Source organism: Suricata suricatta, chromosome 3 (genome assembly GCF_006229205.1).
Source record: "Suricata suricatta isolate VVHF042 chromosome 3, meerkat_22Aug2017_6uvM2_HiC, whole genome shotgun sequence".
Classification (NCBI taxonomy): domain Eukaryota; kingdom Metazoa; phylum Chordata; class Mammalia; order Carnivora; family Herpestidae; genus Suricata; species Suricata suricatta.
In genome coordinates, this window is record NC_043702.1 from 170,337,941 (window position 1) to 170,364,502 (window position 26,562).

Consider the following 26,562-nt stretch of genomic DNA (forward strand, 5'->3'; position numbering starts at 1 on the left):
AGGGAGCCAGACCCGGACACCCACCCTGTGACCTGACTGCGGTCCCAGGCCTCAGTTTCTCCGGTGGTTTCCGGGACCAGGAGGGGTGAATCCGTGGGAAGGAAAGGAGCTCCTCTGAAGCCTGCGATAGGATCCGAGGTGTGATAATTATAATTATAACACAGGATGCTCCCCCTCCCATAGCCCCTGGCCCTACCCCACCCCTGCGACACAGCATCTCAAAGCAGCATGGGGTGAGGCAGCTTCCCTGGCGCAGGTGGGACCTGAGTCCTAAAGAGGGGAGGGGGTTTCGCCAAGCTGGAGGTGGAGAGAAGCTGGGTGCTTCTGGCATCTGGCCTGGCCCTTGAGGAGGGCCTGCCGGAAATAGCCCTTGAAGAAGGGGTCCCTACCAAGATCACTGCCGAGGGTTGGGGTCCGAGTGATGGCTCAGGTTCAGGAGTCGGGGTCTCCACCTCCCCAGTGACCCTTTGCATACCGACATCCATTCATTCACAAATGCACACCTTCACCAGGAGCCTGTTCGGTGCCCACCAAGTGCTCCAGGCTGTCCAGGCGTGAGTGACAACACAAAGGGTACAAAACAGGTCCAAGTTTCCAGGAGCTCACAGACGACACCTCTGTCCTGTCCCCCAGGTTCACACGTTTAACCGAGGCCCTGGCACGCAGCAGGCTCCAATCAATGTTTCCTGAAACTGAAGCTCACATCTAGTTAAGGAGATAAGATGTGTGCAGATTATGGTGCACAAGCTATAATAAAGGGGCTGGCAGAGGCCGGGGAAGAACACAGGGATGAAGATGCGTTTGGGGTGGGAGGAGCTGAGAAAGCCCCACGGAAGATGTGGCATGTGAGGTCAGCTTTGAAAGATGAGTAAGATTGTGGCGGGTTGGGGGTGCGGGGTGTGGAGAATACAGTCTAGGCGAAGTGACCCTCTCTTACTGATCTTGATGCTGGCTTCTGGCCAGATGAGAGGTCCTGCTGCAAATTTTAACCTATGTATTTTTTTCCTTCTTCATGGTTAGCTCAGTATTTCCTTTTTTCTGGTCCCAGTCTGACAGAGAGCTTGCCTTTGCTCGTCACCCAGTTTTCAGGGAGTCCAGAACCTGGCCCCTTCCTCTGGCGATTCCAGACTGGCCAGTGGGGCTTTGTGTCCCTCGGTGGCTATATTGTATGCATCCAGAACGGAAACCCGGGGGGCTTTCAAGCAGGAATAGACTTACTGGGATACAGGGGCAGGGAATTTGAAATCGACATTGACCTTGCAAAGTCCTGACACGTGGTCTTATCTTGTGACCGTGGGGTCAAAGGGAAAAAGGACTGTGGAGTGTTGTGCTGATGCACTTTTGGGGACTCCCGGCCAGGTAACAAGGAAGCGTTGAGGCTGAGAGAGGGTCCTGCTAGGGAGGCCAGGACCCTGTGGGCTCATTTCTTGGTCAGTCCATCGGCTGCTTCTGTATATGGTGGGATTGGGGACTGTGTCACTTAAGCTCCTTCTGGGGTGTCTTTGAGAGATGTCTGAGGAAACCATGTTCACACCTCACTGTGTGTCCTCCAGCAAGGCCATTCCCCTCTCTGGGCCTCTTTTCTCATCTGAAGAAATAGGTATATGGGCCAGTCCCGTACTTCCCAGTTCTGGCCTTTCTCCGATTTCCCAGCTTCAAAGCTGAGCCCCTGCAGGGGATTGGGGAACCTGGCCAGGCCCCGGGGAGGCAGCGAGGCTGGCTGGGGTGTGGGATGCTTGGGCTCCTTCCCACCCACAAGGGCCTTGCCCCTGTTCCTCTCGGCCCGGCGCCTCCCTCTCTGAGCCACCCTGGGCCTTCTCCTGCCCCGCCCCCCCTGCACCCCGGCCCTCCCTCGCCAGCCCCTGCCACACAGCCGGGTGAAGCCTGGAGCTGACGATGGAATCCCCCCCCCTGCCGCCGGGTCCTTCCCTCCTGCCCTCCCTCCCAGGCGCCCATTAGCGAGCCCAGGCCGTGGGGGCGGCGGCTGCTGAGTCTCCGTGCCAGGCCCAGCCCCCGGAGACGCACCTGTTCTGACCTGCTGAGCAGGTTCCCAGGTTTCTGCCGTCGTCGTTGGCCACAGCGTGGGAAGCAGCTCTGGGGGAGCTCGGAGCTCCCGATCACGGGTTTTTTGGGGGGTAGCCGGAGCCGAGCGGGGAGAGCAGGGCTGGGTCCCCTAACAGAGACCCCAGGGGGATAGGCCGGAGTGCCAGTGCCGAGGACTCCACGGGCTCCTGCCTTCTGGGTCGTGCTCTACCTAGCTCAAGAGCCGGCTCCCAGGGAGAACTCAGTGGACCGTCAGAAACACTGGGCAGCTCTGCCTTCCGACCGGTGCCCCTGTGCCCCTGTCCCTGGGAGCTGAGATGTGGGGGCCCGGGGCCTTGCTGCTGCTGCTGCTGCTGACATCACTTACAGGTAGGACTTGCCTGAGCTGTCGGGACCCTTGCTTCTGAACCCGAGCCAGCACACGCGCACGCACACATAAACATCCTCTTTCCCTGGACTCTGGACTGAGCAGCCCATCTCTCTCTCCTTGCACCCCCACTGCTGGTAGTACCCCCAGAAGAGCCAGCGTCACTTTTTCCCTTCGCACCCTCCTCCAGCCCCGAGCCACATCCCTGAGTCTGGGGTCCCTGATGACCTCTGCCACAGCCTTGCCTAAGCGGGAGCTGCCTCCGGGGGACAGCGCAGGTGAGGAGGGAGGGGGAACAGCTGGGGGACCCTCTGGCCCCACGGTCTCCTGGAGGCCCCTTCGCCTGCTCCCTGGGTTCCAGAAGTGCTGACTGGAGCTGGGCTGACTCAGGGCTGAGCTGGTGTTAGCAGTCGTCTGTCTGGGCGCAGGAAGCCTGACGCCCAGAGAGTGGACAGGGCACTTCTGTTTCCTTCTCTTCATGAGGTCCTACAGCCCCGGCATTGGAGCACCTGCTGGGCGGCACCTGGGGGGCTGGGGCCCCTTCACTATGGCCCCTCTCTCTCCCTGGCCACACCGTTTAGTGGTGGGGGGCATACGTAGATGAGGCTGGGGGTCTAGGGTAGGGGATCTTCTAGGCAGGGTGTGGTCTCCTTTTGTTTATTCCCTGTCCCCCCATTTTCTCAACTAGATGCTTTATTACTCCTATCTAATGTAGACATGGTAGATATAAATTACAGCAATTTATAATCTTCAGAGTGGGGGACAGAATGTAGACATGGTAGATATAAATTACAGCAATTTATAATCTTCAGAGTGGGGGACAGAATGCGTATGCACAACAAGAACAGTGGGATTCCTTAGGCCCTTTCCAGCGTATTGAGTGACTGAGGAATCTTTGTCCTGGGAAGACAGAGCACTGGCTAGTTAGGTCCAGGAGCAAGGAAGCCTCAGTGTCCAGCAGGGCCCAGCAGCAACTCCCTCTCCGCCACCAGCCGAGGCTGTCAGGGGCATGAGGCATAGCTGTGTGGGTGAGCGGGCACTGCTGCTGCCCTGGTCTTATAATGGAAGGGGCCCCAGCCCGTCTCAGTCACAGGACCCAGCCTACAACTCCTCTGCTTCCCAGCCCTGTCTTAATTCCCATCGTCCAGGCAGCCCTCCTGACTTGCTCAGGCCCAGAGGGTGGGGTCTGGTCCCTGGGGCCAGAGAACTCGGCAGCCACTTTTCTGTGAGACCTGCCCACCCTCGAAGAATGGAGCCACAACGTCTCAGGACATGGAAGGGGTCAGAGAGGCCACCACTCTAACTGCCCCATTTTAGAGACAGGAAAGCGGAGGCTTGTTAGAAGCAAGACCGGGGTGAGCGTCTTGGTCTCCCAGCCCCCAGTCTGCTAAAGGCTGGTACATCTCAGTGTGCTCGGGGCACGGCCATGGGAGTAAATGCTGGAGATGTGGTGGTAAACAGGACATGGTCCTGCCTTCTTTTCCCAGGAAGCAAAGCTGTTCTTTCTAAGAGGAGCCCAGGGAAGGGGAGGGGAGACCTCTAGTCTTTGGGGCGTCACCCCGACCTTCCCCAATGCCCGATGTGCAAGTGCCATGGTTACAGGGGCACCCCGGCTCCAAAATTACCCAGGGTAACTGGGGCCCGGTGAGCCCCCCGACTGCTGTGAGGACCCGCACAGAGCTTTGAGGGTGCTCTGAGGCCTGGAACTCAGACCCCAGGTTCCCAGCCTGGCGTCCCCATTCTGGCTCCTGTGCGTGTAAGCCCCCAGGAAGCTGGAGGTGTCTTGTCTCGGAAGGAGTTTTGGGCTGGGAGTCAGGAGGTTTGCATTCTGGCCCCATTTCTGCTCATTTGCTAGGTGACCTTTGGCAACTAAGAAGGGAGACTTGGGCAGAGCACGAGGTGGGACCCCAGGATCTCTGCGTGCCTTCCCGCGCTGCAGCCCTGAGGCGGTGTGACTGTCTAGCCCCTGACTAAAGGGGGGTGCCGGGTGCTGGCGGTGGTGATGGCAGGGGGAAGGATCCTGGCCCATCACTCAGTGGGGACCAAGGTAGCCTTACCCCGGATGCTGCCTTCCGCATCTGCCTGCTGCAAATCAGTGCCCCCACCCCCCAACTCCTGGGCCATCAGAGCTCTGAGCCCCAGGGCCCTGCCCCACCCCTGACGGGAGAGGAGCCCAGGCTTGGGAGGCGCCGACACCGCAGCTCTTTGTCTCTCCTTAATGGGATGAATTTCCGGGTAAGGTCCCCTCCCTTCTCCCTCCTTCATCTCCTGCCCTGGGGCCGAGGGGCCCTGATCTACAGACACCCCTCCAGGTGGGATGCCAATTTCTTGCTCTATGGGCTCAATGGATCCTGTAGGGCCAGAGGGCGAGGGCTGCCCTGAATTCTGAGCTCTGCCCTCCAAGGATTAGGATCGGCTTTCCCCCTGAGGTTAGTTTCCTAGAAAGGGAGGGGCCCCATCCCAGCTTTTCTGTTCCTGTTTACAGAGGGGGGCAGGCCCTTTCCTGCAGGACCTACCCAAACCCAGGGAAGCCAGAAAGGAAGGCTAGCTTCCCCACCCAAGGTGGCGGGACTCGGACAATCACAGGGAAGCTCTGTGACCCCAGTGACCTTGGTCCCGCGCCAGTGTTTCAGGGGGGCTGGGCTCGGAGGACCCCAGCTACAGAGATGGCAGTGAGGAGTTTGTGGCACAGCACGTGGTCCCAGCTCCTGGAGCGTCGTCTTGAGGCCCTGGAGTCATCCAGGCCGAGGAGGACAGCCACTGTGGGGAGCAGGCCTCATGAGGAGAGAATGCCTGGTCTTTCTGGTCTCCAAAGCTTACTCTAGCACTTGACCAAAGGCTTGCCGAGCAGAAGGCTGGGGGTGGGGTGAGGAGCTGAGTCAGGAGGGAAGGGACGACAGGAGCCTAGGGGCTGAATCTAAAACCGCACGCGAAGGTCAAGTTCAGAACTGGGGCCGGGCCACCAAGACCAAGCCTCATAGAGGAGGGCTGGGAAGGAGGTGGTTTGGATCAGTCTCTCCCTGGGACCGGGAGCCTCTGGCTCCAGGAGCTTTTCCCATAGTTTTCTGGCCACCCCCTGCTCCCTTGCCTTTAAAACTGGTGCAAACTGAGAGCTGGGCTGAGGCTATGATTTGGGGTGGGGCAGAGCCGGCCCCACTTTGGGGGGAGTGGCTGGCAGGATTTAGGGGTGCGGGATGGCTAGGATCTCAGGAGTTTGGGAGAAACTGAATTCTGGGTCTCCCACCCACAGTGTGGCTGTTGTGGTGACTCAGCCGGGCTCAGACTCTGGCTCCGGGGGGGTTTAGGGGACTTATCTGTGCTGGGAGCCGTGTCTGGGCCAGAGCCCGGCTGCCTCAAGGCCTGTCCTCCCCCATTGTTCTCAGCCCCCTTTGTGATCGGTGTGGCCCCCCTCCCCAGCCGCTAATCTGTGGGTGGGCACTTTGCCCGGGTTGGGAAGCTCTCACTAAGCTGGGGGGCTTAGGACAATGGGGGCTAAGTGAGGGACGTGGTGGAAGGCAGAGGGAGAGGCTCCTGGTTTTCCAGGTTCCTTAGCACTCCAAGGCCAAGGTTATGGGAGGAAGGGTGGAGGGAAAAGGGCTTGGTGGGTTGTTGCCATCACCTGTCTTGAATGGGGGGCTTCGGGGCTCCCCCCAGTGCCTTCCTTACCCCAAACATTGCCACATAGTCCAGTTCTGACGGTAGAGGCTGCGCCGGTGGGGCGAGGGGAGGCAAGAGTTAACACAGAAGCAGGAGGCCCTGGACAGCTTGGATCCCTCCCCCTAGTCCTAGGCAGGACCCCCCTCCCAAACCCACACCAGACAACCCTCACCCCAGCCTGGAGCTAAAGCTGGTTTTTCTGGTGGTGATAGCCACAGAGGCCTGACAGAGATTCCCAGGGAGAGGCCTCCTGGGGGGCCGCAGGGGCTGGGGGGCCCCAGGAGGGGAGACCCTTCTAGTAGGAACCTGAAGAGCCAGGGGAGGGCGAGCTTCTGTTTTGTTCCCCTGGGGAGTCTTCCGCAGCAATTTCCCATCACCCGGAGGGACAGTGACCTCATCTCTGGGTACCTCCACCTGAGGTGAATCTGCCCTGGAGTCTGGGGTGAGGTGGGGAGGGGTGCCTGGCACCGCTCCAGACGGGACCCAGAGGCAGAGCCACTCACCACTAACCATGGGCAGCCAGGACAGACAGACATGCGGAAGTGAGGAGAAACCGACATCAAAATATTTACTCTGCGCTCAGAGTTCCGCAGGCCGGGATCGCGCCCCGCGCACGCGGAGTGGCGTCTGCACACATGTCCGCACACAGGCCGCTCCGTGGCCTCGGTCTCTGGGTGCAAGTGCAAAACACCCTCAAGTGCAGTGAGGAGTCGGCCTCCCTCGTGGGCGCACGTGAGCCAACTCTGAGACCCACCAGGCCCTCTCCCGAAGTCATCAGACATTCACAGACCCATGGCCTGGACGCCGGCGTGTGCCCCTAGATGCAGGGACACAGATGGAGGAAGGGCCCTCCCCTCACCTCCTCAGCTGCCAGTCTCAGTTTTCCCTCCTGCGATGGGGGGGGGGGAGGGCAAGCCCTGCACCCCCAAGAGAGTTGGGACCAGGTACAGGGTGGGGAGCAGGCATCTGACCCAGACCCAGGAACGGAGGGCCTATTGGGGAGCAGGTGGGGTCCACAGAGGGCAGGGCCCCACAAGAGGCCCGTGGGGGCCTGGGCAGGGGTGGGGGAGGCCGAGGGCCGGGATCCCGTCTGGCCAGTTGGGCTTGTTCTTCCCCTTGCGCAAGCTGGTGGCTGCTGCGGTGTGGCACCGTCTGAATCACCAGGGCGCCTGACCAGCGTCCTGTGCTCCCTGGAGGAGGGGTGGGTACAGTCAGGGAGGAGTGCCCAGCCAGCAGAGTCCACCAGCCTCAGCGAACAATTTGCAGAAGGGGCTGTAGGCTTGGCCTGGTCTGGCAACTCCATGCCCGTGGGGTGACCTCACCAGGCAGGCGGAGTGTCTCCTTGGCTCTGGTGACATCATCATGCTGACGCCAGGCGGGCACCGGGTGGGGGAGAGAAGGAGGAGGCAGTCCTGGCCTGCCCTGGCCTGGGAGTCTGGGATTCTGGGTCCAGTTAGCCAGGGATGGGGGTTCTGGAGCCCGAGTTCTCTTTTCCTTCCCTTCTGTCGCAGCCCCGTGTGTGTGTGTGTGTGTGTGTGTGTGTGTGTGTGTGTGCATGCCCGCGTGTGAAATGCAGGAGGCTATAGCCCAAAGCTGAGGTGCTCCTGATTGATGACTAGTTGATGTAGGACAATGGGGGTCTGTGGTAAGGGTCCTGAAGGGGCTCTCCTGTTTTCCTGGGGTCTTCATCCAAGAGTGGAGATCTTGGATTTACAGGGAGGGACATAGAGGATTGTGACTCAGGCATATGGCCTGTTGTGCCCTGTATGTTGGGGGAAATGTGGGCAATCCGTTGTGGAGTGGGGGCAGATGGTTGGCAAGCGTAGGGGCAGGGATGGAAAGCACCCCATCCCACAGGGTCCTGCGGAAGGGTCTGCGAGCTCCAGGGGAGCAGGGCTTGTGGCCCCGGGGGCCGCAGAGAGCAGGGCTTGAAGCAGAGGATGTGATGGGGGGTGACCCCCACCTCCAGCCCTTGCTTGGCAGCCCTGCTCCCTCCGCTGCTGGGAGGAGGGGTCTGGGAGGGGTGCGGGTGGTTAGCTGGACTCCCAGGCCGGGCTGGGTGGGACCGACACCAGCTTAGGCAGGTCAGGGCCCAGGTATCTGGCCCTGCAGGTCTGTCCCGTCCCTTTCGGGTCCTCCCAGCTCCCGACAGCATCCTCCCTCCCTCCGCCCCTGCTCGCAGGGTCACGGGACCCCCTTCCTCTGGCCCCTACTTAGCCTCACTGGCACCCTCTGGTCCACTCTACTGGAGCATCACGTCCTCTCTCCACAGCCGCACCCTCCATCCCTCCTCCACACAACCCCTTCTCCCTACGTGCGGTCAGAGCTGTTCCCTCTGGCAGTAAACTCAGGTCGCCAGCCTAGCCTGCCTCCACCCCGGGCTGCCATGCCAACCACCTCCCTGTCTGCCCAGCCCAGCCAAAATTTCATTCCTTCTCCGTCTACCTTTTCCTTCTTCTCCTTATCTTTCTCTCATTCCTTCATTCATTCAGTAAACACTAATCGAGGGGCACCTGGGTGGCTCAGTCGGTTGAGCATCCAACTTTGGCTCAGGTCATGATCTCACGGTTCGTGGGTTCGAGCTCTGCATTGGGCACTGTGCTGACAGCTCAGAGCCTGAAGCCTGCTTCAGATTCTGTGTCTCCCTCTTTATCTTCCCCTCCCCCACTAGTGCTGTCTCTCTCTCTCAAAAATAAATAAACATTTAAAAAATTAAAAAAAAAACCCACTAATCAAGCACCAATTATGTGACAAGAATGCAGGCCACCTGCCACTGAGCGCTAAATCAGAAAACCATGTTTCTGTATGTGACGTGAGACCCAGTTGCTTCCCTCAGGGAGCTCCGTCTGGTGGGAGAGGCAGACAGGAAGAGCCCAAGGGCAGTGCAGGGGGTGAAGTTCTGTGGGGAGGGAAGAAGGAGTGAGCAGGGCGCTAGGGCAGGATGGAGCGAGGGCGCCTCACCTGGCCTGAGGTGGGGGTGTGGTGGGGGAGGAAGCTTGGTCTAAACTGAGTCCTATGGATGAGTAGGAGTCATCCATCCAGGCACGGGGAGGGGCACCCTCCAGGAGGGGCACAGGCAAGCCAGGCTTGAGAGGTGCTGCCCAGAGGCGGGGGCTGTGTGCTGAGGGGAGTTGCTGGACATACCTTCCAAGGCCAGGAGCTCTTGGCCTCCCAGAGAGAGCCCGCCCTCTGCCCCCAGCCCTGCGTTTCATATGCCTTGACCATGAGCTTCCCCAGGCCCCGCCTCCCTCACCCTAGAAACACAGGAGTTGTCTTTGCCTTTTCTTTCTTTTATCTCTCTTTCTGGTCAGTGATCAAATCTGGCCAAGGGTCCCCCCAGGACTGTCCCCTCCTCCCTGTCCCACGGCATGAAGGGCTCCTAGAGAGTCTCGGTCTTCAGTCGCCCTGCTTCCCAGCCGGAGGGCCACAGCGATGGTTCCCCATGAGTTCCTTTGAGTTCCTAGGCCTGGAAGGCTTGAGCACCGCACCTCTGCCTCGGCTCAACACACACCGCGTCCTTTCCAGCCGGCCTCCCCGCCCCTCGGTGTCCCCCACCTGGAATCCGGGTCCGGGTCTCCCCGTCCTGGTTCTACCCAGCTCAGGCACGAGGCCCTGCCGCCGGCCACAGTGACTGTCCCATCTCACAACTAGCCTGCAGCACCACCGGGCACTCAGTCAGAGACTGTCACACCTTCCCGTCCATGTCCACAAATGTGTCTCTTCCTCGTGAACACATCTCAGGCTCCATGAGCGCCAGACCAGAAAGGCGTCCTTCTCTGAAAATGAGGTGACATAATAGATACCCCTGGGTGCTTCGTACTGAGCTGGTCAATGCGCAGAACGCTCGCCCTGCCCAGTTGGCCCCCGTCTCTGCCCCTCTGCTTCTGGCTGGCCAGCCGCCGATCTGCCCCCGTGGCTGTGTGTCTGCCCTGACCTCATCTCTCTGAGCCTCTGACCTGGGGCCTGTCTTCAGTGACTTGCTCATTCCTGTCTCTGAGCCTCCGTGCCTGCCATTCCTCCCACAGAGAATACCTTCTTCTCTCTGGGAATCTAGGTCTCTCATCTTCAAGCCATGAAAAGAATGTTCGGAAGGGCCTCTGGGGATGGACCCTGCGCACCCTGCGTGCCCCATCCCAGCTGCCAACTGCTTTCGATCCTTGCCTGGTCCCCGGGCCACACTTCCTGAAAGCGTTCACTCTCCCTCCCCCACCTTGGTAGGTGGAACCTTCTGTGAAAGTTTGTCCAGGGCTTCCCCTGTCTCCCTGTGCAGAAAACCCGTTTCCGTGAGAGGGCTGTGAACCTCCGGAGGGCGGAGGCTGGTTCTCTCTCCTCCAGCGGCAGCCTCCCACCTCACAGCGGCTCAGAATACAATCCTGCGCTGAGAGAGGGTGTGGCTCTTCCACCCAGCGTCCCAGTGGCCTTAGGCAAGTCACTTCCTCTCTCTGGGCCTCAGTTTCCTCATCTGTTAAATGGCGATAATAACGCCCACCTCCGGAATGTTTTGTGGCTCTAATGAGGTAATGGACTGAACGCGCTTTGCAAGCATAAAAGGCTCCAGGAGTTCCGGTGGCCTTCCCCCACCCGCCACCTTCATCTGCATCACGATCTAGTCCTCCCCGGCTCCCGCGCGGCGCCCCTAACCTTGGCTGCTCCTGTCTGCCCCCTGCAGGCCGCTGCTGGGCGGGCGAGCTGGAGACCTCGGACCCGGTGACCGTGGTGCTGGGCCAGGACGCCAGGCTGCCCTGCTTCTACCGAGGGGAGCCCGGCGAGCAGGTGGCGCAGGTGGCGTGGGCTCGGGTGGACGCGGCCGAGGGCGCCCGGGAGCTGGCCCTGCTGCACTCCAAGTACGGGCTGCACGTGAGCCCGGCGTACGAGGGCCGCGTGGAGCAGCCGCCGCCCCCGCGGAGCCCCCTGGACGGCTCCGTGCTCCTGCGCAACGCCGTGCAGGCCGACGAGGGCGAGTACGAGTGTCGCGTCAGCACGTTCCCCGCCGGCAGCTTCCAGGCGCGGCTGCGGCTCCGCGTGCTCGGTATGCGGGGCGCCGGCGCACGGGGTGGGGGGCTGCAGGGATGCGCGGGGCAGAGGGAGAGCGGGAATAAGAGGTGGTGAGGGAGCCTCCCCCGGTCCATCCTCCCACCCGGTCCAGAAATTCTCTCCGAGTGACCTCAACAGCTTGCTACCCACAACTGCCTTGGGGAAGAGTCCATGTAACAGAACATTCTTCCTTCTGTGGACCTGCACTCCCCTCCTTGGTGACTGTCGCCCTCCCATGCGAGGTGGCACAGGCCCATTCTCCCTTCTGCCCGCTAGCCTTTCAAAGAGCCCAAGATGTTGCCAGTCTCCACCCCCCACTCCAGCCCCCGGTCTTCTTGTCTGGAAGCAACGCTTACTAGTTTCTGCAATGGTCCTACCAAAGGCCCTGGGTCCCAGCCTTCCTGGCCATCCATGGTTTGAAAATGTGGGGACATGCAGACCCAGCCCTGACTAGTGGGGCTCATGCCTTTGGTCTGGACCTTCGGTCAAGGTGGCTGGAGATCACAATCACCTCTTATTTTACTTTATTTTATTTTTAAGTTTATTTATTTATTTTGAGAGAGAGAAAGAGAGAGATCAGCAGCCTGGGAGGGGCAGAGAGAGATAGGAGATGGAGCATCCCAAGCAGGCTCTGCACCGTCAGCTAGAGCCTGATCCTGGGCTCCGTCTCTCAACTGTGAGATCATGACCTGAGCCCAAATCAAGAGTCAGATGCTCAGCTGATTGAGACACCCAGGTGCCCCTCACAGTCACTTTTCTTTTAAGTTACCATATTGCACTGTGGGCTCTTGGTGGTCAACGGACACCCTAGGCCTAGCATCTAGTTAAGTCTTTTCCATTTTGTGCTTGAGATAAAAATAAAGACCTTCTTCAGTTTCCCTTGATCCGCATGGAACTTAGTAACACAAATCTTGGGGGTGAAAATCCTGAGTGTGAACTAGGCCCCATCCTCCAGCAGCTGACGATCTGGGACAAACCCTCTAACCTCCCCGACGCTCCGGTGTCCTCACCTGTAGAACAGGGCTGCAAGGCCCACCTGACGGCCTGGTGGCAGGATTAAATGAGATAACATTTACAGCGTGTAGCACAACACCTGGGACCTAAGCAGTGCTGACTGAGTGGTGGCTGTTATTGTTGGGACCGAGATGTTATCCGGCCAGCTTTTTACTGACTTCATTATTTTTTATTAAAAAATGATCCCTGTGGGGCCCCTGGGGGACTCAGTCGATGAAGCGTCCGACCTCGGCTCAGGTCATGATCTCACGGTTCGTGGGTTCAAGCCCTGTGTTGGGCTCTGTGCTGACAGCTCAGAGCCTGGAGCCTGCTTTGGATTCTGTGTCTCCCTCTCTCTCTGCCCCTCCCCCATTTCATGCTCTGTTTCTTTCTCTCTCAATAATAAATAAACAAAAAAATTTTTTTAAATGATCCCTGCTCATTGTAAAAAAAAAAAGAAAGAAAGAGAAATGAAACAGTGGAGAACAGTACGCAGCCAGCTGAAAGCCTTCCACCCATCTGGTGGTGTCCCTGTTGCTGAGATGAAAAGGCCCATGAAAAGCGCCTGAAAATGTTTCCCGTGAGACTGAGCTGGGACGGGGCAGCGCCTCCCGATGGGCTTACAGACTGTGACCCCACCTCTCCCCTGCAGTGCCACCCCTGCCCTCACTGAACCCCGGTCCGCCGCTGGAAGAGGGCCAGGGCCTGACGCTGGCGGCCTCCTGCACAGCAGAGGGGAGCCCAGCCCCCAGCGTGACCTGGGACACAGAGGTCAAGGGCACGGCCACCAGCCGCTCCTTCAAGCACTCCCGCTCCGCTGCTGTCACCTCGGAGTTCCACCTGGTGCCCAGCCGCAGCATGAATGGGCAGCCCCTTACCTGCGTGGTGTCCCACCCCGGCCTGCTGCAGGACCAGAGGATCACCCACACCCTCCAAGTGGCCTGTGAGTACTTGATCTTGGGTAGAGTCTCCCCAGTCTGGCCAGGCTGGATCCTGAAAGCCGCCTCGTGTGGCCCTGAGACCCCTAGTGCACAGGCAGATGAACAGGAGCCTTGACAAATCACTCAGACCCCTCTGATCTTCAGTGTCCTCCGGTCTACAGCAGGGATTGTCCTGCACCACAGGGTTGTTGGGAGAATCGGGGTTGACCATGGAATTGAAAGCACTTTGTGAAACACGCGGACAGAGGGCCACGGGCCGCACGGCGTGGCCATGGCACTAGTTGGACGAGCCCTTCTCCTGCCGTGTGCCGGCTGTTACTCAGGCTTGTCCGTCTTCATTTTCCTCAGCAGCAGGAGTATAATTACATGAACTTTACAGAGTTCTGATGGGAATCTCACACAACGCCTAGTGCCCGGATGGTCCTCAGGAAGCAATAGATATCGTTTTCCTAGCATTAAACTCACAGACTCTTCAGGCATGGGACTGTTTTTTTTTTTTAATTTTTTTAATGTTTTATTTATTTTTGATACAGAGAGAGACAGAGCATGAGAGGGGGAGGGGCAGAGAGAGAAGGAGACACAGAACTGGAAGCAGGCTCCAGGCTCTGAGCTAGCTGTCAGCACAGAGCCTGATGCAGGGCTTGAACCCATGACCGTGAGATCTGACCTGAGCCAAAGTCAGAGGCTTAACCGACTGAGCCACTCAGGCGCCCCCATAGGACTGTTTTCTATTCGTATGAACCCACCATTTGGCCCAAAGTGGGCCCTCAGCAAATGTTTATTAAGGAAATGCACAGCCAAGCGAGATTGTTCCGTCTTTGGAGAATCAGGGAGAGTTTACTGAATGCCTGTTCTGTGACTAGCACTAGGCCAGGGACCACAGGGGACTCAGAGAAAGTGTGATCTTTTCTGACAGACATCTAGGCTCGCTGCCCAGACAAACCAACATGGACTCTGAGTTCAGAGCTCCGAGCTCCACACGGGAGCCGTGCGGCCGGGACCCGGCAACGAGGTTGGGCTGGGCTGGGTTTGGAAGAAGATGAGAAGGACAGAGAAGGGCAGGGTGGGGCACGGGCAGGGGCCCTTGGAGGATCAGCAAGATGGAAAGCCTCCCTCCCGTTCTTCCCCCTTCCTCCTCCCATTCCAGTCCTCGCTGAGGCCTCTGTGAGGGGCCTCGAAGACCAAAAGCTGTGGCAGGTGGGCAGAGAAGGGGCTACCCTCAAGTGCCTGAGTGAGGGGTACCCTGCTCCCTCGTACAACTGGACACGGTAAGGGCCTGGCCCCGGGGGAGGGCCTGGCTTGGGACCAGGGTCCTTCCCTCGCAGGGCCGCCGTGTCCTCATTATGCGCTGGGACAGTGCATTCTGAGCCCCAAATAAATTGGGGCACATGTCCAGGCCCACACAAGAATATGCACGGTCACCAAATACTATTCTTGGCTTGCGCCAGGAAGCCTGCAAAACAAGCAGTCATTGGGAGAGAATAAGCTTGGAGGTCCTCGGCTTTCCCCCTGACTTTTAAGTCATCAGCTATAACACAATATATTTTTTTAATTTTTTAAAATGTTTTATTTATTTTTGATACAGAGAGAGACAGAGCATGAGAGGGGGAGGGGCAGAGAGAGAAGGAGACACAGAACCGGAAGCACGCTCCAGGCTCTGAGCTAGCTGTCAGCCCAGAGCCTGACGTGGGGCTCGAACTCACGAATGTGAGATCTGACCTGAGCCGAAGTTGGAGGCTTAACCGACTGAGCCACTCAGGTGCCCGAGCCACCCAGGCGCCCCTATAACACAATATTTAAATATTAATGTTTTATATATTTACGTAAGTGCCTGAAGTGGATAAGACAGAGACACTGCTGACTGTAAGTGCTAGTAGACCCACACCCTAAGCACCTTAGAAGTGGCCGCCGCCCACCTCTACCAGTTCCTTGGCTTTCTGCCAGGTCTCAGATGTCCAGGGAACCAGGGAGGGGGCAGGTGCACATGTGTGTGAGCCCACGACAGGCGTGTTCTCGTATGTGAGCAGATGGCCTTGTGCTTCGGGCCCTGTGCATGTCCCCGTCACGCAATGGCATGGGTGTTGGGGCCATGCTGTCACACTTTCCAAGTAGATCTGAGCCCAGGGAGGAAAGGGGTACCCTGCTGTGTGGACCTCATACCGCACCTGCCAGGTCCCCAGTGCTGGATGACGTGATGCCTGTGGGGTGCATGCCCGGGGGGGGGGCGCGTGTGGATCTTCCCTGGGTGTGTGTGGGGGGTGCCCGGGTCAGCCTGGGCGGCTGGGAGCAGGGGCCTCTGCCCAGACCTGCCCAGGGGAGGGAGGGGCACCGTGGGAACAGCCAGCGGCTCTGGGTGACGTCATGGGGGAGGGGGGTGGAGAGCTGTCCGGGCACGTTGGGTGGTGGCAGCCTCGGCCCGCCCCAGCTCCCCTGTCGTCCAGGTTGGACGGACCTCTGCCCAGCGGGGTACAAGCGGAAGGGGACACCCTGGGCTTTCCTCCGCTGACCACCGAGCACAGTGGCACCTATGTGTGCCACGTCAGCAACGAGCTGTCTTCGCGGGATTCGCGGGTCACCGTGGATGTTCTGGGTGAGCACTGGGGCCGACACAGGGGCCCGGCCAGGGGGCCCAGAGGGGCGACGGCAACAAGCAGAGAGGGTGAACTGGGGAAGGAGTGTTGACTTGGGGGAGCTGGACCGCATGTATTTGGCAGAGGGTCTGGCTGAGGGGGTGGTTTGGGATAGGTTTTGTGAGGACCCTGGAGCACGGTTTGTGGGGCCTGGGCCTCCACCTCAGACGGAGGCCTGCGTCCCGCAGACCCTCAGGATGCCCCCGGGAAACAAGTGGACCTGGTGTCGGCCTCTGTGGTGGTGGTGGGTGTGATCGCCGCACTCTTGTTCTGCCTGCTGGTGCTGGTGGTGGTGCTCATGTCCCGATACCATCGGCGCAAGGCTCAGCAGATGACCCAGAAATAGTGAGTACTGGCCGCCTCTGGTGGGGGCGGGCCCCCAGGAGAGAGGGGAGACCCGGTGGCCTGATGTCTGGGTAGCTTAGGGCCCGGAGGTGGGCAGAGTCCTTCGGGAGGTGGGGAGGGCCGGGGCCGCGGCTGGACCGGGAGAGCCATGCCCGAGCGAGGCTCAGGTCCACGTGCCCAGTGTCACCAAGCACACACACTCTCACAGGGCTCACACTCGCTCTGCAGCCACACACCGCCACCTGCAGCCACTCACTCACACTGGCAGGGCGGCACCACACCCACACCCTCCAGCCCCGTCTCACAGGCTCCGCAGCGCCGGGCCCACCCTGGGAGGCCACCAGTACCCTCCGCTCCTAACAAGGGCGTGTCTTTCCCAGTGAGGAGGAGCTGACCTTGACCAGGGAGAACTCCATCCGGAGGCTGCACTCCCATCACTCGGACCCCAGGAGCCAGGTGTGTGCCAAGGTCGGGTGCATCTGGGATCCAGGGAGGGGAGGGGCGGGAAGAAAGGTGGGGGGACAGCGGGGAGGGGGGCCCCTCTGCAGACCCGGAGGACAGACAGCCCTCCACCAAGTCTGGCCACTGACTCGCAGCTTGGGCTGGGGGTGGAGCTGCTTTGGGGTCCACTCTGGGTCCACCGGGCCCCCTTTAGCCCTGGACCCGGGGGCTGCCCTGGAGGCCACCATCCGCGCTGGTTCCAGGGCGGGGCCAGCTGGGGGCGGTGAGGACACCTGTGTCAGGGAGAGAGAACAGGTGGACAGGCGGACAGGTCCGGTTGGGGGGCAGGTGATAAGGGAGGAGACCGAGCCCTGTTCTGACTCCTCCCCCATGTCCGGGCCCCACAGCCGGAGGAGAGTATAGGGCTGAGAGCCGAGGGCCACCCTGATAGTCTCAAGGACAACAGTAGCTGCTCTGTGATGGTGAGGCCCCCCGGCCCCACCGGTGTCCCCACCACTCTCCTCAGGCCCCGCTCCTGCTCCGGGATGTGGCGAACTGGCCACCCCGCACCCCCCTCAGTCTGGGGCCCCCTCAGGCCGCAGTCCAGCCGGCACCTCTGCGGTGTCTGGGTTCTCCTTCCCTACGCCTGACACTCAGCCCCCATGCCTGAGCCCCTGCTTGCACCTGACCTCTGACCCTCCGGCTCCCCGCCCGGCACCCCCCTCCTGTCTGGCTGCCCTGACGTGCCCTCCACCTTCGGTGTCCAGAGTGAAGAGCCAGAGGGCCGCAGTTACTCGACGCTGACCACAGTGAGGGAGATTGAAACACAGACTGAACTGCTGTCCCCGGGCTCCGGCCGGGCAGAGGAGGAGGAGGACCGGGACGAAGGCATCAAACAGGCCATGAACCACTTCGTTCAAGAGAACGGGACCCTGCGGGCCAAACCCACAGGCAATGGCATCTACATCAATGGGCGGGGGCATCTGGTCTGACCCAGGCCTGCCTCCGTCCCCTAAGCCTGGCTCCTTCTGCTGACCTGGGGGATTTCCGCTCATCACGTGGGGGGGGGCTCCCTAAACACCCTATTTCTTTGGGAAGATGCTCCCCGCCCCACTGACTGCTCGACCTTTTCCTCCAACCCGTCTGTTCGACAAAGGGAGGCCCCGCAAAGGTTGAGTCCTTCCCTGTGTGTGTGTGTGTGTGCACGAGTGCACGTGTGTGTGTGTGCCCGCAGGTCACCGTGTGCATGTGTGCATATGCGTGTGCGGGGTGACAGGCCTGTCAGAGTCCAAGTGAAGTGAGGTGTGTGAGGCTGGTGTGTTGTGTGGCTGTGTGACCTCTACCTGTAAGCGCAGGTTATCTCCTCGGACCCAGAGCAGTATTAATGACGCAGAGGTTGGAGGCGAGAGGTGGAGACGGTGGGCCAGACCCAGGTGTGCGGGCTGGAGCTGGATTCTGGCCTCCTGAGTTGGGGGGGCCAGGCTCCCCCCACTTGAAAGCCATCGGAGCAAGTGTGAAGCAGCCAACTCAGGGGTCTGCCAGGCTAGAACTGTTCTGGAGGATGCCTCTGGCCCTCTGGTGGCCTCTGGTGGCCTCTGGGGCCTGTGGCATGTGCATACTTTCTACAAACAACCCTGCTGGGGGAGTTTCTTTAAGGAATACTGCTCCGAATGCCTTGATAAGAGACACAAATCTTTGAAAGAAAACTTAACAATTTCTCTGGACGTTTGTAATTGCTTGAACTGCTTGGAGTGAGGCCAGTAGGCCCAGGAAGTCAGCTACCCTGGACTCGCTCAGACCCCAGCAGGGGTGAAAACCCGCGGTTCTGGAAAGTGCTCCTGCTAAGACACTTTAATTTAGGCAGCCTCTCAGGAGGGAGGCTGGAAGGTGCGGACTCGGAGGGGCTGTGAGCCCCTCAGTCACTGGGTCACTGGCTGCGGGAGGACAGGGTGGGGCTCTTGGCCCTGGAGACCCCCCGTCCCTTCCCTGGGGTCCCTTCCCTACCGCGTCTCTTTTCTTAGTTGCATCCACAGTTGTTTGTGGTCCCTTGGGGGGTTGCGGGGACTGGGTGTCAAGGGCTCCTGGTTGGGATGTGGTGGAGGGGAGAGAGGGTGGTGATGACAGACCAGGGGAGGGGGGAGTCCAGGTGGGGTGAAGCTGCTGCTGGAGGCAAGAAGGTCTCCTTTTCCCCAGGGGCCTCCGGTCACTAACTTGGGGCTCTTCTGGCAGTTTCTGGGGGCGGGTCCACAGCTGCCTGGCGCACCCGAACACGCTCAACTGGAATGCCTAGATTTTGTGCTCCAACCCTGCTTGGCCCGAAATCGGCTGGATCCCCCCAGGCCCCTCCCTGCCCGGCCTCCCCAGCCAGCCAGGACTTCAGTATGTACATTTGGTGTAAATATGTGCATATTTGTATATAAAATGATATTCTGTTTTTAAATAAACAGATAAAAGCTGTTCTGCCTGGCTCCTGTCTTGCTGCTTGACCCCCTCGGTCCTCCCTTACACCGTCCTGCCTGCAGCTGGAGTAGGGCAGGAGAGAGCATGTCTGTGGCTGGGGGGTAGAGGGGAAAGATGTGCCCCACCAGACTCGCTGCCGTCACCCGAGGTCCCCTGTCCTCCTGGGACAGCCGGGGCCCTTGTGCGCACTGCTGTCTGTCCGGTGTCCCCAAAACGGGCCCGGGAGGCAGGCTGCCTCCAGCACTGCTTCCTGACAGAGAAGCTGACCCTCGAGTGAGTTCCACAGGCAGAGCTGGAAGGACTGAAGATCACCTAGTTCACCTCCTTCCTTGTCACAGGTGTGGAGACTGAGGCTCAGCGAGGTCACGTGACTCACCACAGGCCTCCCCCCGACCCAGGGGCCGAGCCTGGCATCTTCCTGGGGCCTTCGCACAGCCCCGTGCCACCTTGCTCTCAGACCGGCCTCCAGTCACCTCCTCAGAACCCCCAATTCTGGTCTCCGAGGGTGTCAGGCACCTGCTCGCGTCCTGGGCGCCGCCACCCCACCCCAGGGCTCTGACCTCACCTTTTCTTGACCAATGAGGGGAGTCCCAGCGACCGGTTGAGGATGTGAATGTGAGCTGCCTCCCCCACCCCAGGCCCTGTGGTTGCAAAGATGCTCTAACAGGAAGCGGGTTTGAGGAGCTGCACGGCTTCCTGCTCCCCCAGGGCTGAGCAGGGCCAGAGGGGCGAGGGCCAGCCTGGGCCACGAGACACAGCTTCTGGCCAGGGTCCTGGCAGCTTCCTCTTCCACGGCCACTTCCGTGTGGCCGGGGCCCCCTGAGGCGCTGTGGCCCATTGCCCAGGCCACCCTCCACCCCCCCAACCCCCCCTGCTTCAGAGCCCGGCCCCCTGGGGCCCGGCCAAGCCCAGAGGCTGGCTTGGGATCCTATGGGGGACCAGTAGGGCAAAGGTCTTGGGGGGCAGAGAGGTGACTGGGCCGGGACCTGGGGGCGCCAGCCATGAAGTCTCGGCAGAAAGGGAAGAAGAAAGGCAGCTCAAAGGAGAGGGTGTTTGGATGTGACTTACAGGAGCAGCTGCAGCGCTCTGGCCAGGAGGGTAAGGAGGGGGCTCAGGGCCGCTGCTGGGTGGGGGGGGCCTGGAGCCTCTGCAGTCCGGTCCAGTCTCCGGGGTGGAGGCAGCTCCCAGGTGCTCGTGGCTCAGGGTCAGCGCCCAGGAGGCTCGGAGCAGGCGCGGCAGGAAATGTGGTTCAGCAGAGAAGGAGAAGGCAGGGGAGCCCCCTTGTGTAACTACCTGTGGGTGGACGGAGACATGGGAGACGAAGAGAAGTCGGAAAAAGAGAGCGGAAGGCATCACTGCTGGGGACGGAGGTTGTAGGACAGGGTCAGGAGACAGATGGCGAAAGGGCCCATGGATGGCCCTTCGGTCAGAATGAAAGGAGAAGGGTGCTAGGAGGGTCTGAGGGTGGCCCTGGGGTCCACGGGGCTTTCCTGGTTGGAGGAGAGCACCCCTGGGGCCTCAGTCGTGGGGTTCTGGGTTGCAGGTGAGGGTGTGGTGGGACATCTCTCTCCCCCAGTCCCGTGTAAAGGAGGGGTGGGTTGGAGGTGGAGGGCGAGGGCAGAGCGGCTGAAGTGTGGGCTGCAGGAAGGGTCCGGGAGAGGCCGAGAGGCCGGCCAGAAGGCAGGGAGCAGGGTGCAAGCAGGTGGGTGCGGGGCTGTCTGTGGGGCTTGCCCGCGGCCTCCCTGAGTTCCCCAGAGGGGCTCGGACGCCAGCAGGACTGGGGACGACCCTGGGCTCAGCCCGGCATGGAGTAGCCCCTCACAAACTTTGCCTTGATTTGAAATTGAACGCAGGTATCCTGGCTGCCCAGCCCAGCTTGTTTTTGGCCCTCTGAGCTCCTCCCAGGGAAGGGCACGATTCCCCCCACCCCACCCCACCCCACCCCAATCTGTCATTTCCTCTTCTCTGCTCCGGGTTGTGGTGCCTTCTGTGGGGAGGGCGATGGTGGTTCCCAGCTCATTTCCTGCTCTTAGCCCCTCCCCCTGATCCCCAGACACCTCCTTCCCCTTTTCTCCTCCCCCAGAGGCCCCCATCCACACTGGCCTCCGCTCAGGGAAACCCAGGGGCCCCGAGAATCTTAGACAGTTCTGAAGGCTTTGCGCTGCCTTTCTCCCCTCACCCTTCAGAACCTGGCTGCCAGCCCAGGGCGAGGGACTCCTCCTGAGGACCATGACTTCTTGGCCAAGCGAGGGCCACGTGATTCAGTGGGGCCGATGTTCTCCCAGTTCTCTGCAAGCCCTCAGTTCGGTCTCCTCCTCCTGGTGCTGCCCCTGCCTGTGACCCCCAGCCAGCCCCATGTTGAAACATGGAACCCCCAGCCAGCCCAGCCCCCACTCCTGTGTCCCCTGCTGGCCCCGTCTGCATTCCCAGTGGGTGAGGGGCATGCTCTCTGGAAGGCTGCTGGGGCCAGGTCCTAGGAAGTCTCGGAGGAGGAGAGAAGCACCCTCTTCCCATCCCCAGAACCGAACGGGAGCCCCAGGGTGGCCTCATCCAGGGCGCCTCTGCTTATCCGCCCGCCCTTCCCTGGGCACAGACACGTGGGCAGTGAAAGGCCAGAGAGGCTGGTGATCGCTTCTCAATTCAACCCAAGACTCAGCACCACCTGTGTTTCTGCTTTATTTCTCCTCCCGAGGAGCTTGGTTTTCTCCATTCTTCTTTGCTCCGGCTCTGCTCCCTCTCCCAGCTCCTTACTCCAGGCTGCTCTCTTCCTTCCCCGAGCCCTCCCGGTACGGAGCTCTTTCTTTTCCTACCCTTTATCTCTTTGCTACCCTGTTCAGGTTTCCGATTCTCCAGGTCTCTAAATTCTGGGCCCGCCTCCCTGACCCCGCCCCCATTCCCTGAGGTCTCCGTGCCTGGTCTCCATCACCGCAGCACTGTCTCTCTACTTTCATCTCTGATGCCGCGGCTCTGGCCTCTATTTCCTTGATTGCCCCCATCTGTCTGCCTGTCATCTCTCTCTTTGTCTCCTTGTCCAGCTCCTCTATGGCTCTGATTCCCTAGGCTCTCGAGTACCTTCTATAAGGGCCTTTTCTGGAGATTCAGAATCAACGGAGAAGGACAGGATGGGGAAGACCTGGCTTGGGTGCAGTTCATGTGAAAAGGACCTCGGTTTAGAGTGACAGCGGACAGAGTACACAGAGGCACAGGTCCTAGAAGCATGGATGGTGACCTGTAGGGCCAGGACTAAGGTGAAGCAAGAGAGGTGACCAGGGCACCAAATTTAAGGACACCTTGCTCTCAGGGTTGTGACAGTGCCCAGGGTGCTGAGGTGCCTCTTTCTTTTCCCCTCCCTCCCTCTTCCTTCCTTCCTTGCTTCCTCTTCCTTCCTTCCTTCCTTCCTTCCTTCCTTCCTTCCTTCCTTCCTTCCTACCTTCCTTCCTTCCTTCTTTCTGTCTGTCTCTGTGTTCTCTGCCTCTGTCTCTCTCTCTCCCTCTCTTTCTTTCTCTCTCTCTCTCTGCCTCCCTCTCTCCTTTCCTCCCTCCCTTCCTTCCTTCCTCCCTTTCCTTTTTAAAAAGTTTACTTATTAATTTTTTTAGTAGTGTCAATGTGGGGCTCGAATTCACGACCCTGAGATCAAGAATCGCATGCTCTTCTGAAGGTCGTGTGTGTACTGTTGGCAATTGCACAGCCCTAGGAATGGGTGCTTCCTTAAATTCCACACCCAAGTCCTGGCTCTGGGGACAGGGGGTGGGGCAGGATGGCAAAGGGTGTGGACACCAGGCCACACGAAGAGGGTTTACAATAGTGCTTGATGGGTTTATTGATTATTCCCTTCATTCTATATTTCTCCCACTTAATTACTTCATCCCACAAAGAACTTGGAATGGATGATTCCAAAACCCAAGACTTTACAAAAAGATAGAATAAAATGACCGAGGGAATTGGGTTGGAGGGGGAACAAGAGGCAGGGCAAGATCAGTGCCCAGAAGTGCGTATCAGGTGATTCTACATGGTTTCCAGATGTGGGCTCTGAGCTTCCCGGTCATTGAAGAGGTGAACATAATCAGGTATAAGACTCATAAAGCCTATAAGGAAAAAGTAAATAGATGGCTGAGGAGAAACAGCTTCCTCTGAGGAGAGGGATTTTTCTGGGACGTCTTGGTGAATCAAACCTAGTATTTTGTCTTGGGCAATATTCTCTATTTCAATCTCCAATAGATGGTCTCCATCCTCATAACTGATGGCTTTCATCTTTGAGTCATTAATAAACGATTATTGAGCACCTGCTCTGTTTCAACACTGGGCTAGATCCTGGGGGAAATGCCACTGGTTTTCAGAGGTGGAGATGCAAAGGATACTAGTGAAAACGATGTGTGGTAATTTGCTACAATACAGACACGAGCAAGGGACTCAGAGTTGGACGTGATGTGTGAGGCATGTTTTGGGGAATGTATCAGAGTTCACCCGTCAAAGACGGAGGGAAGGGTATTTCCAGGGAAAGGAAAAACATGAGTTACTGCAACAATGCTTGTTCATGGAGTAGCAAAGAGCTGGACCACAGGGCCCGGTATTTGATGGGTCTTCTATACCAGGCTGAGGAGTTTGCATTTTATTCTAGATCAGTAAGACAAGCAATGAAGATTGGGGTGAAGCAAGGTGTTCATGGAGCAAAAGATTTAAGACAGGGAAAGCGTTAGCAAGAGACATATGTGGCCTTATGGAGATCGGGATTTCACACAGGATGTTGGAGGGTTTCCCGGGTCGGAGACATCATGTCAGAAAACATGAGGGACATCAAAATCAGTAACCTCAGAGAGGGCGCGCACACACAAAACTGGCCGCACTTAGATCTTGTCCTTAAAGAGCTTACCGTCTAGTAACAGGGGAGGGGGCCCAGATTGGGGTAAGAGTATGCAATTTTTTGCGCACTTGGATTTGAATCCTGGCTCTAGCGGGTGACACCGGGCGCTCATATCCTCTGCAAAATGGGGACTAGAATACCCAGTACACAGTGCTTGGAACATGGCTGCTTCTCTCCTGAACTGACCTGTGTGAAGTCTGCCGCAACTTTGTGTGCCTTCCTATGACAGATCTAATACACACACGCCGGCTTACTAGAGCGGGGCTTTACCGTGGTCCCTGTCAGCCCTGCTCCGTGTGGGTCCAGACAATGAATGCTCCTTTGTCTTACATAGAGTGTTAAATAAATGTACTTTCATTTTAAGTTGGGTTGTTTATTTTGAGAGAGAGAGAGCGAGCAGGGGAGGGGCAGAGAGAGGAGGAGAGAATCCCAAGCAGGCTCTGCACTGTCAGCCCAGAGCCCGCCTTGGGGCTCCAACTCACCAACCGTGAGATCATGACCTGAGTCGACATCCAGAGTCAGACACCTAATTGATGGACCCACGTGGGTACCCCTAAATACATGTACTTTCAAGACATGTCCTTTGACTCTGGGTCCCCTTCCAAGTGGGGATATTTGAAAATTCTGGGGTAGCAGCTAGTAATTCCCGAGAGAGAAATTTCAGTTCAGCAAAAGCAGAACTTTCTAACAGGAGTGGGCAGTCCGGAGAGGCAGTGTGCTCCCCCGTCACTTGGGGGATTTTCGCAGAGGCTCCGCACCCAATGGGCAGAGAGACTGGCAGATTAGGGCTGATGTCCTCTGAGACCCTGTGAGTCTCCGTGAGCTCTGCCTTCAGTCTCCCCCAAACCCCATCCCTGACCGGTGCTGCCGTATCTCCGGTCCCCTGCGGTCTCTGTCCTGGCAGACCCCCTGACTTGTCTCTCTGTGCCGTCTGTGTCTGCAGTGCCGCAGGTGCTGAGGAGCTGTGCGGAGTTCGTGGAGGAGTACGGAGTGGTGGACGGGATCTACCGCCTGTCTGGGGTCTCCTCCAACATCCAGAAGCTCCGGTGAGTCCGGCAGCGAGGGGAGGGGGAGGGGGAGGGGGGAGGAAACATGGGTGCTCCGTGCTAAGGGAGGAGCTCCAGAATCTCCTCAGCAAAGGTTGAGACCATGCACCCCATTGCCCCCAGGCGAGCGTGCACGCCTGTTACACATTCGCATAGGTCTCCGCTCCCATATACACCCGCCCAGGTTTTTAAAAATTGGATATAATTCATATACCATAAAACTCACCATTTAAATATGTACACCTCTGCGATTTTTAGTGTGGTCATGCACGCCACCATCACCACTGATTCCAGAACATTCATCAACCCCCAAAGCAGTCGCTCCACATTTCTCCTTTCCCTCAGCCTCGGCAACCCCCTGGCTCTAAGGGCTTGCCTGTTCTGGACGTTTCATAGAAACAGAATCATATCATTGTCACCTTTCGTGTCCGGCTTCTCTACGTAGCGTGCTTCAGGGCTCATGCGTGGTGTCACATACACCACCGCTTCGCCCCTTTTTCCGGCTGGATATTCCAGTGTACGGCTTTGGCACATGTTGTTCACCTGTACCGCAGCTGATGGACAAGTGCTGTTTCCATTTCTTGGCTGCTGGGGCTAATGCGGCCGTGAACATTCATGGACAGTGTATTCACGTGGACAGAAGGCTTCAGTTCTCTGGGGTACAGACCTGGGAGTGGGCTTGCTGGCTCATACGTTGAACTTTTTGAGGAACTGCCAGACTGCTTTCCATGGCACTGTGCAGTCCACACCCCCGCCAGCCGGGCACGAAGGTCCCAGTGTCCCCGCGTCCCGCCAGCCGTCCCGGTGCATGAGAAGTGCTGTTCCGCCTGTATTTGCATTCCCCCAACACTAATGACGTCGAACATCTTCTGGTGTGCTTATTACATCTGTATATCATCTTTTTTAAAAAGCTTTTTGATGTTTATTTATGTTTGAGAGCAAGAGAGACAGAGTGCGAGCAGGGGAGGGGCAGAGAAAGAAGGTGACACAGAATCTGAAGCAGGCTCCAGGATCTGAGCTGTCAGCACAGAGTCCGATGTGGGGCTCAAACCCACGAACCGTGAGATCATGACCTGAGCTGAAGCCGGATGATTAACCAACTGAGCCACCCAGGCGCCCCTCATTTGTATATCTTCTTTGGAGAAATTTCTATTCAAATCGCTTGCTAATATTTTTTTAATGTTTATTTATGTTTGAGAGAGAGAGACAGAGTGTGAGCAGGGGAGGGGCAGAGAGAGAGGGAGACACAGGATCTGAAGCAGGCTCCAGCAGGGCTTGAACTCATGAGCTATGAGATCATGACCTGAGCTGAAGTCGGTTGTTTAACCAACTGAGCCACTCAGGCGCCCCTCCCTTGCTCATTTTTTTTAAGTTTATCCATTTATTTTATTTTTAAAGTAATTTATTGTCAAATTAGTTTCCATACAACACCCAGTGCTCTTCCCCACAAGTGCCCTCCTCCATCACCACCACCTCTTTTCCCCCCTTCCCCCTCCCCCTTCAACCCTCAGTTCGTTTTCAGCATTCAACAGTCTCTCAAGTTTTGGGTCCCTCTCTCTCCCCAACTCTCTTTCCCTCTTCCCCTCCCCGCTGGTCCTCCATTAGGTTTCTCCTGTTCTCCTGTTAGACCTATGAGTGCAAACATATGGTATCTGTCCTTCTCTGCCTGACTTATTTCGCTTAGCATGACACCCTCGAGGTCCATCCACTTTGCTACAAATGGCCAGATTTCATTCCCTCTCAT

The 26,562-nt window shown here is 58.4% G+C and overlaps 2 protein-coding genes across 3 annotated transcripts in view; both read left to right on the forward strand.

Annotated features, from left to right (window-relative positions):
* The first annotated feature begins 2,360 nt into the window (after positions 1 to 2,360).
* NECTIN4 (nectin cell adhesion molecule 4) lies at positions 2,361 to 18,569 on the forward strand. The gene is made up of 11 exons (XM_029933419.1): positions 2,361 to 2,412; positions 2,650 to 2,688; positions 7,193 to 7,268; positions 10,678 to 11,096; positions 12,747 to 13,037; positions 14,183 to 14,303; positions 15,477 to 15,625; positions 15,854 to 16,010; positions 16,391 to 16,466; positions 16,859 to 16,933; positions 17,219 to 18,569. Exons 1-11 carry the CDS (start codon positions 2,361 to 2,363, stop codon positions 17,441 to 17,443), a joined length of 1,680 nt encoding a protein of 559 aa, XP_029789279.1. The 3' UTR covers positions 17,444 to 18,569.
* Positions 18,570 to 19,565: 996 nt separating this feature from the next.
* ARHGAP30 (Rho GTPase activating protein 30) overlaps positions 19,566 to 26,562 on the forward strand; it is a 16,831-nt gene continuing 9,834 nt past the window's right edge. For both annotated transcript variants that reach the window (XM_029935779.1, XM_029935780.1), the window contains exons 1-2: positions 19,566 to 20,009; positions 24,716 to 24,818. In XM_029935779.1, coding sequence (XP_029791639.1) covers positions 19,913 to 20,009; positions 24,716 to 24,818 — 200 coding nt within the window. In that variant the 5' untranslated portion in view covers positions 19,566 to 19,912. The remainder of the gene's footprint in view (positions 20,010 to 24,715; positions 24,819 to 26,562) is intronic.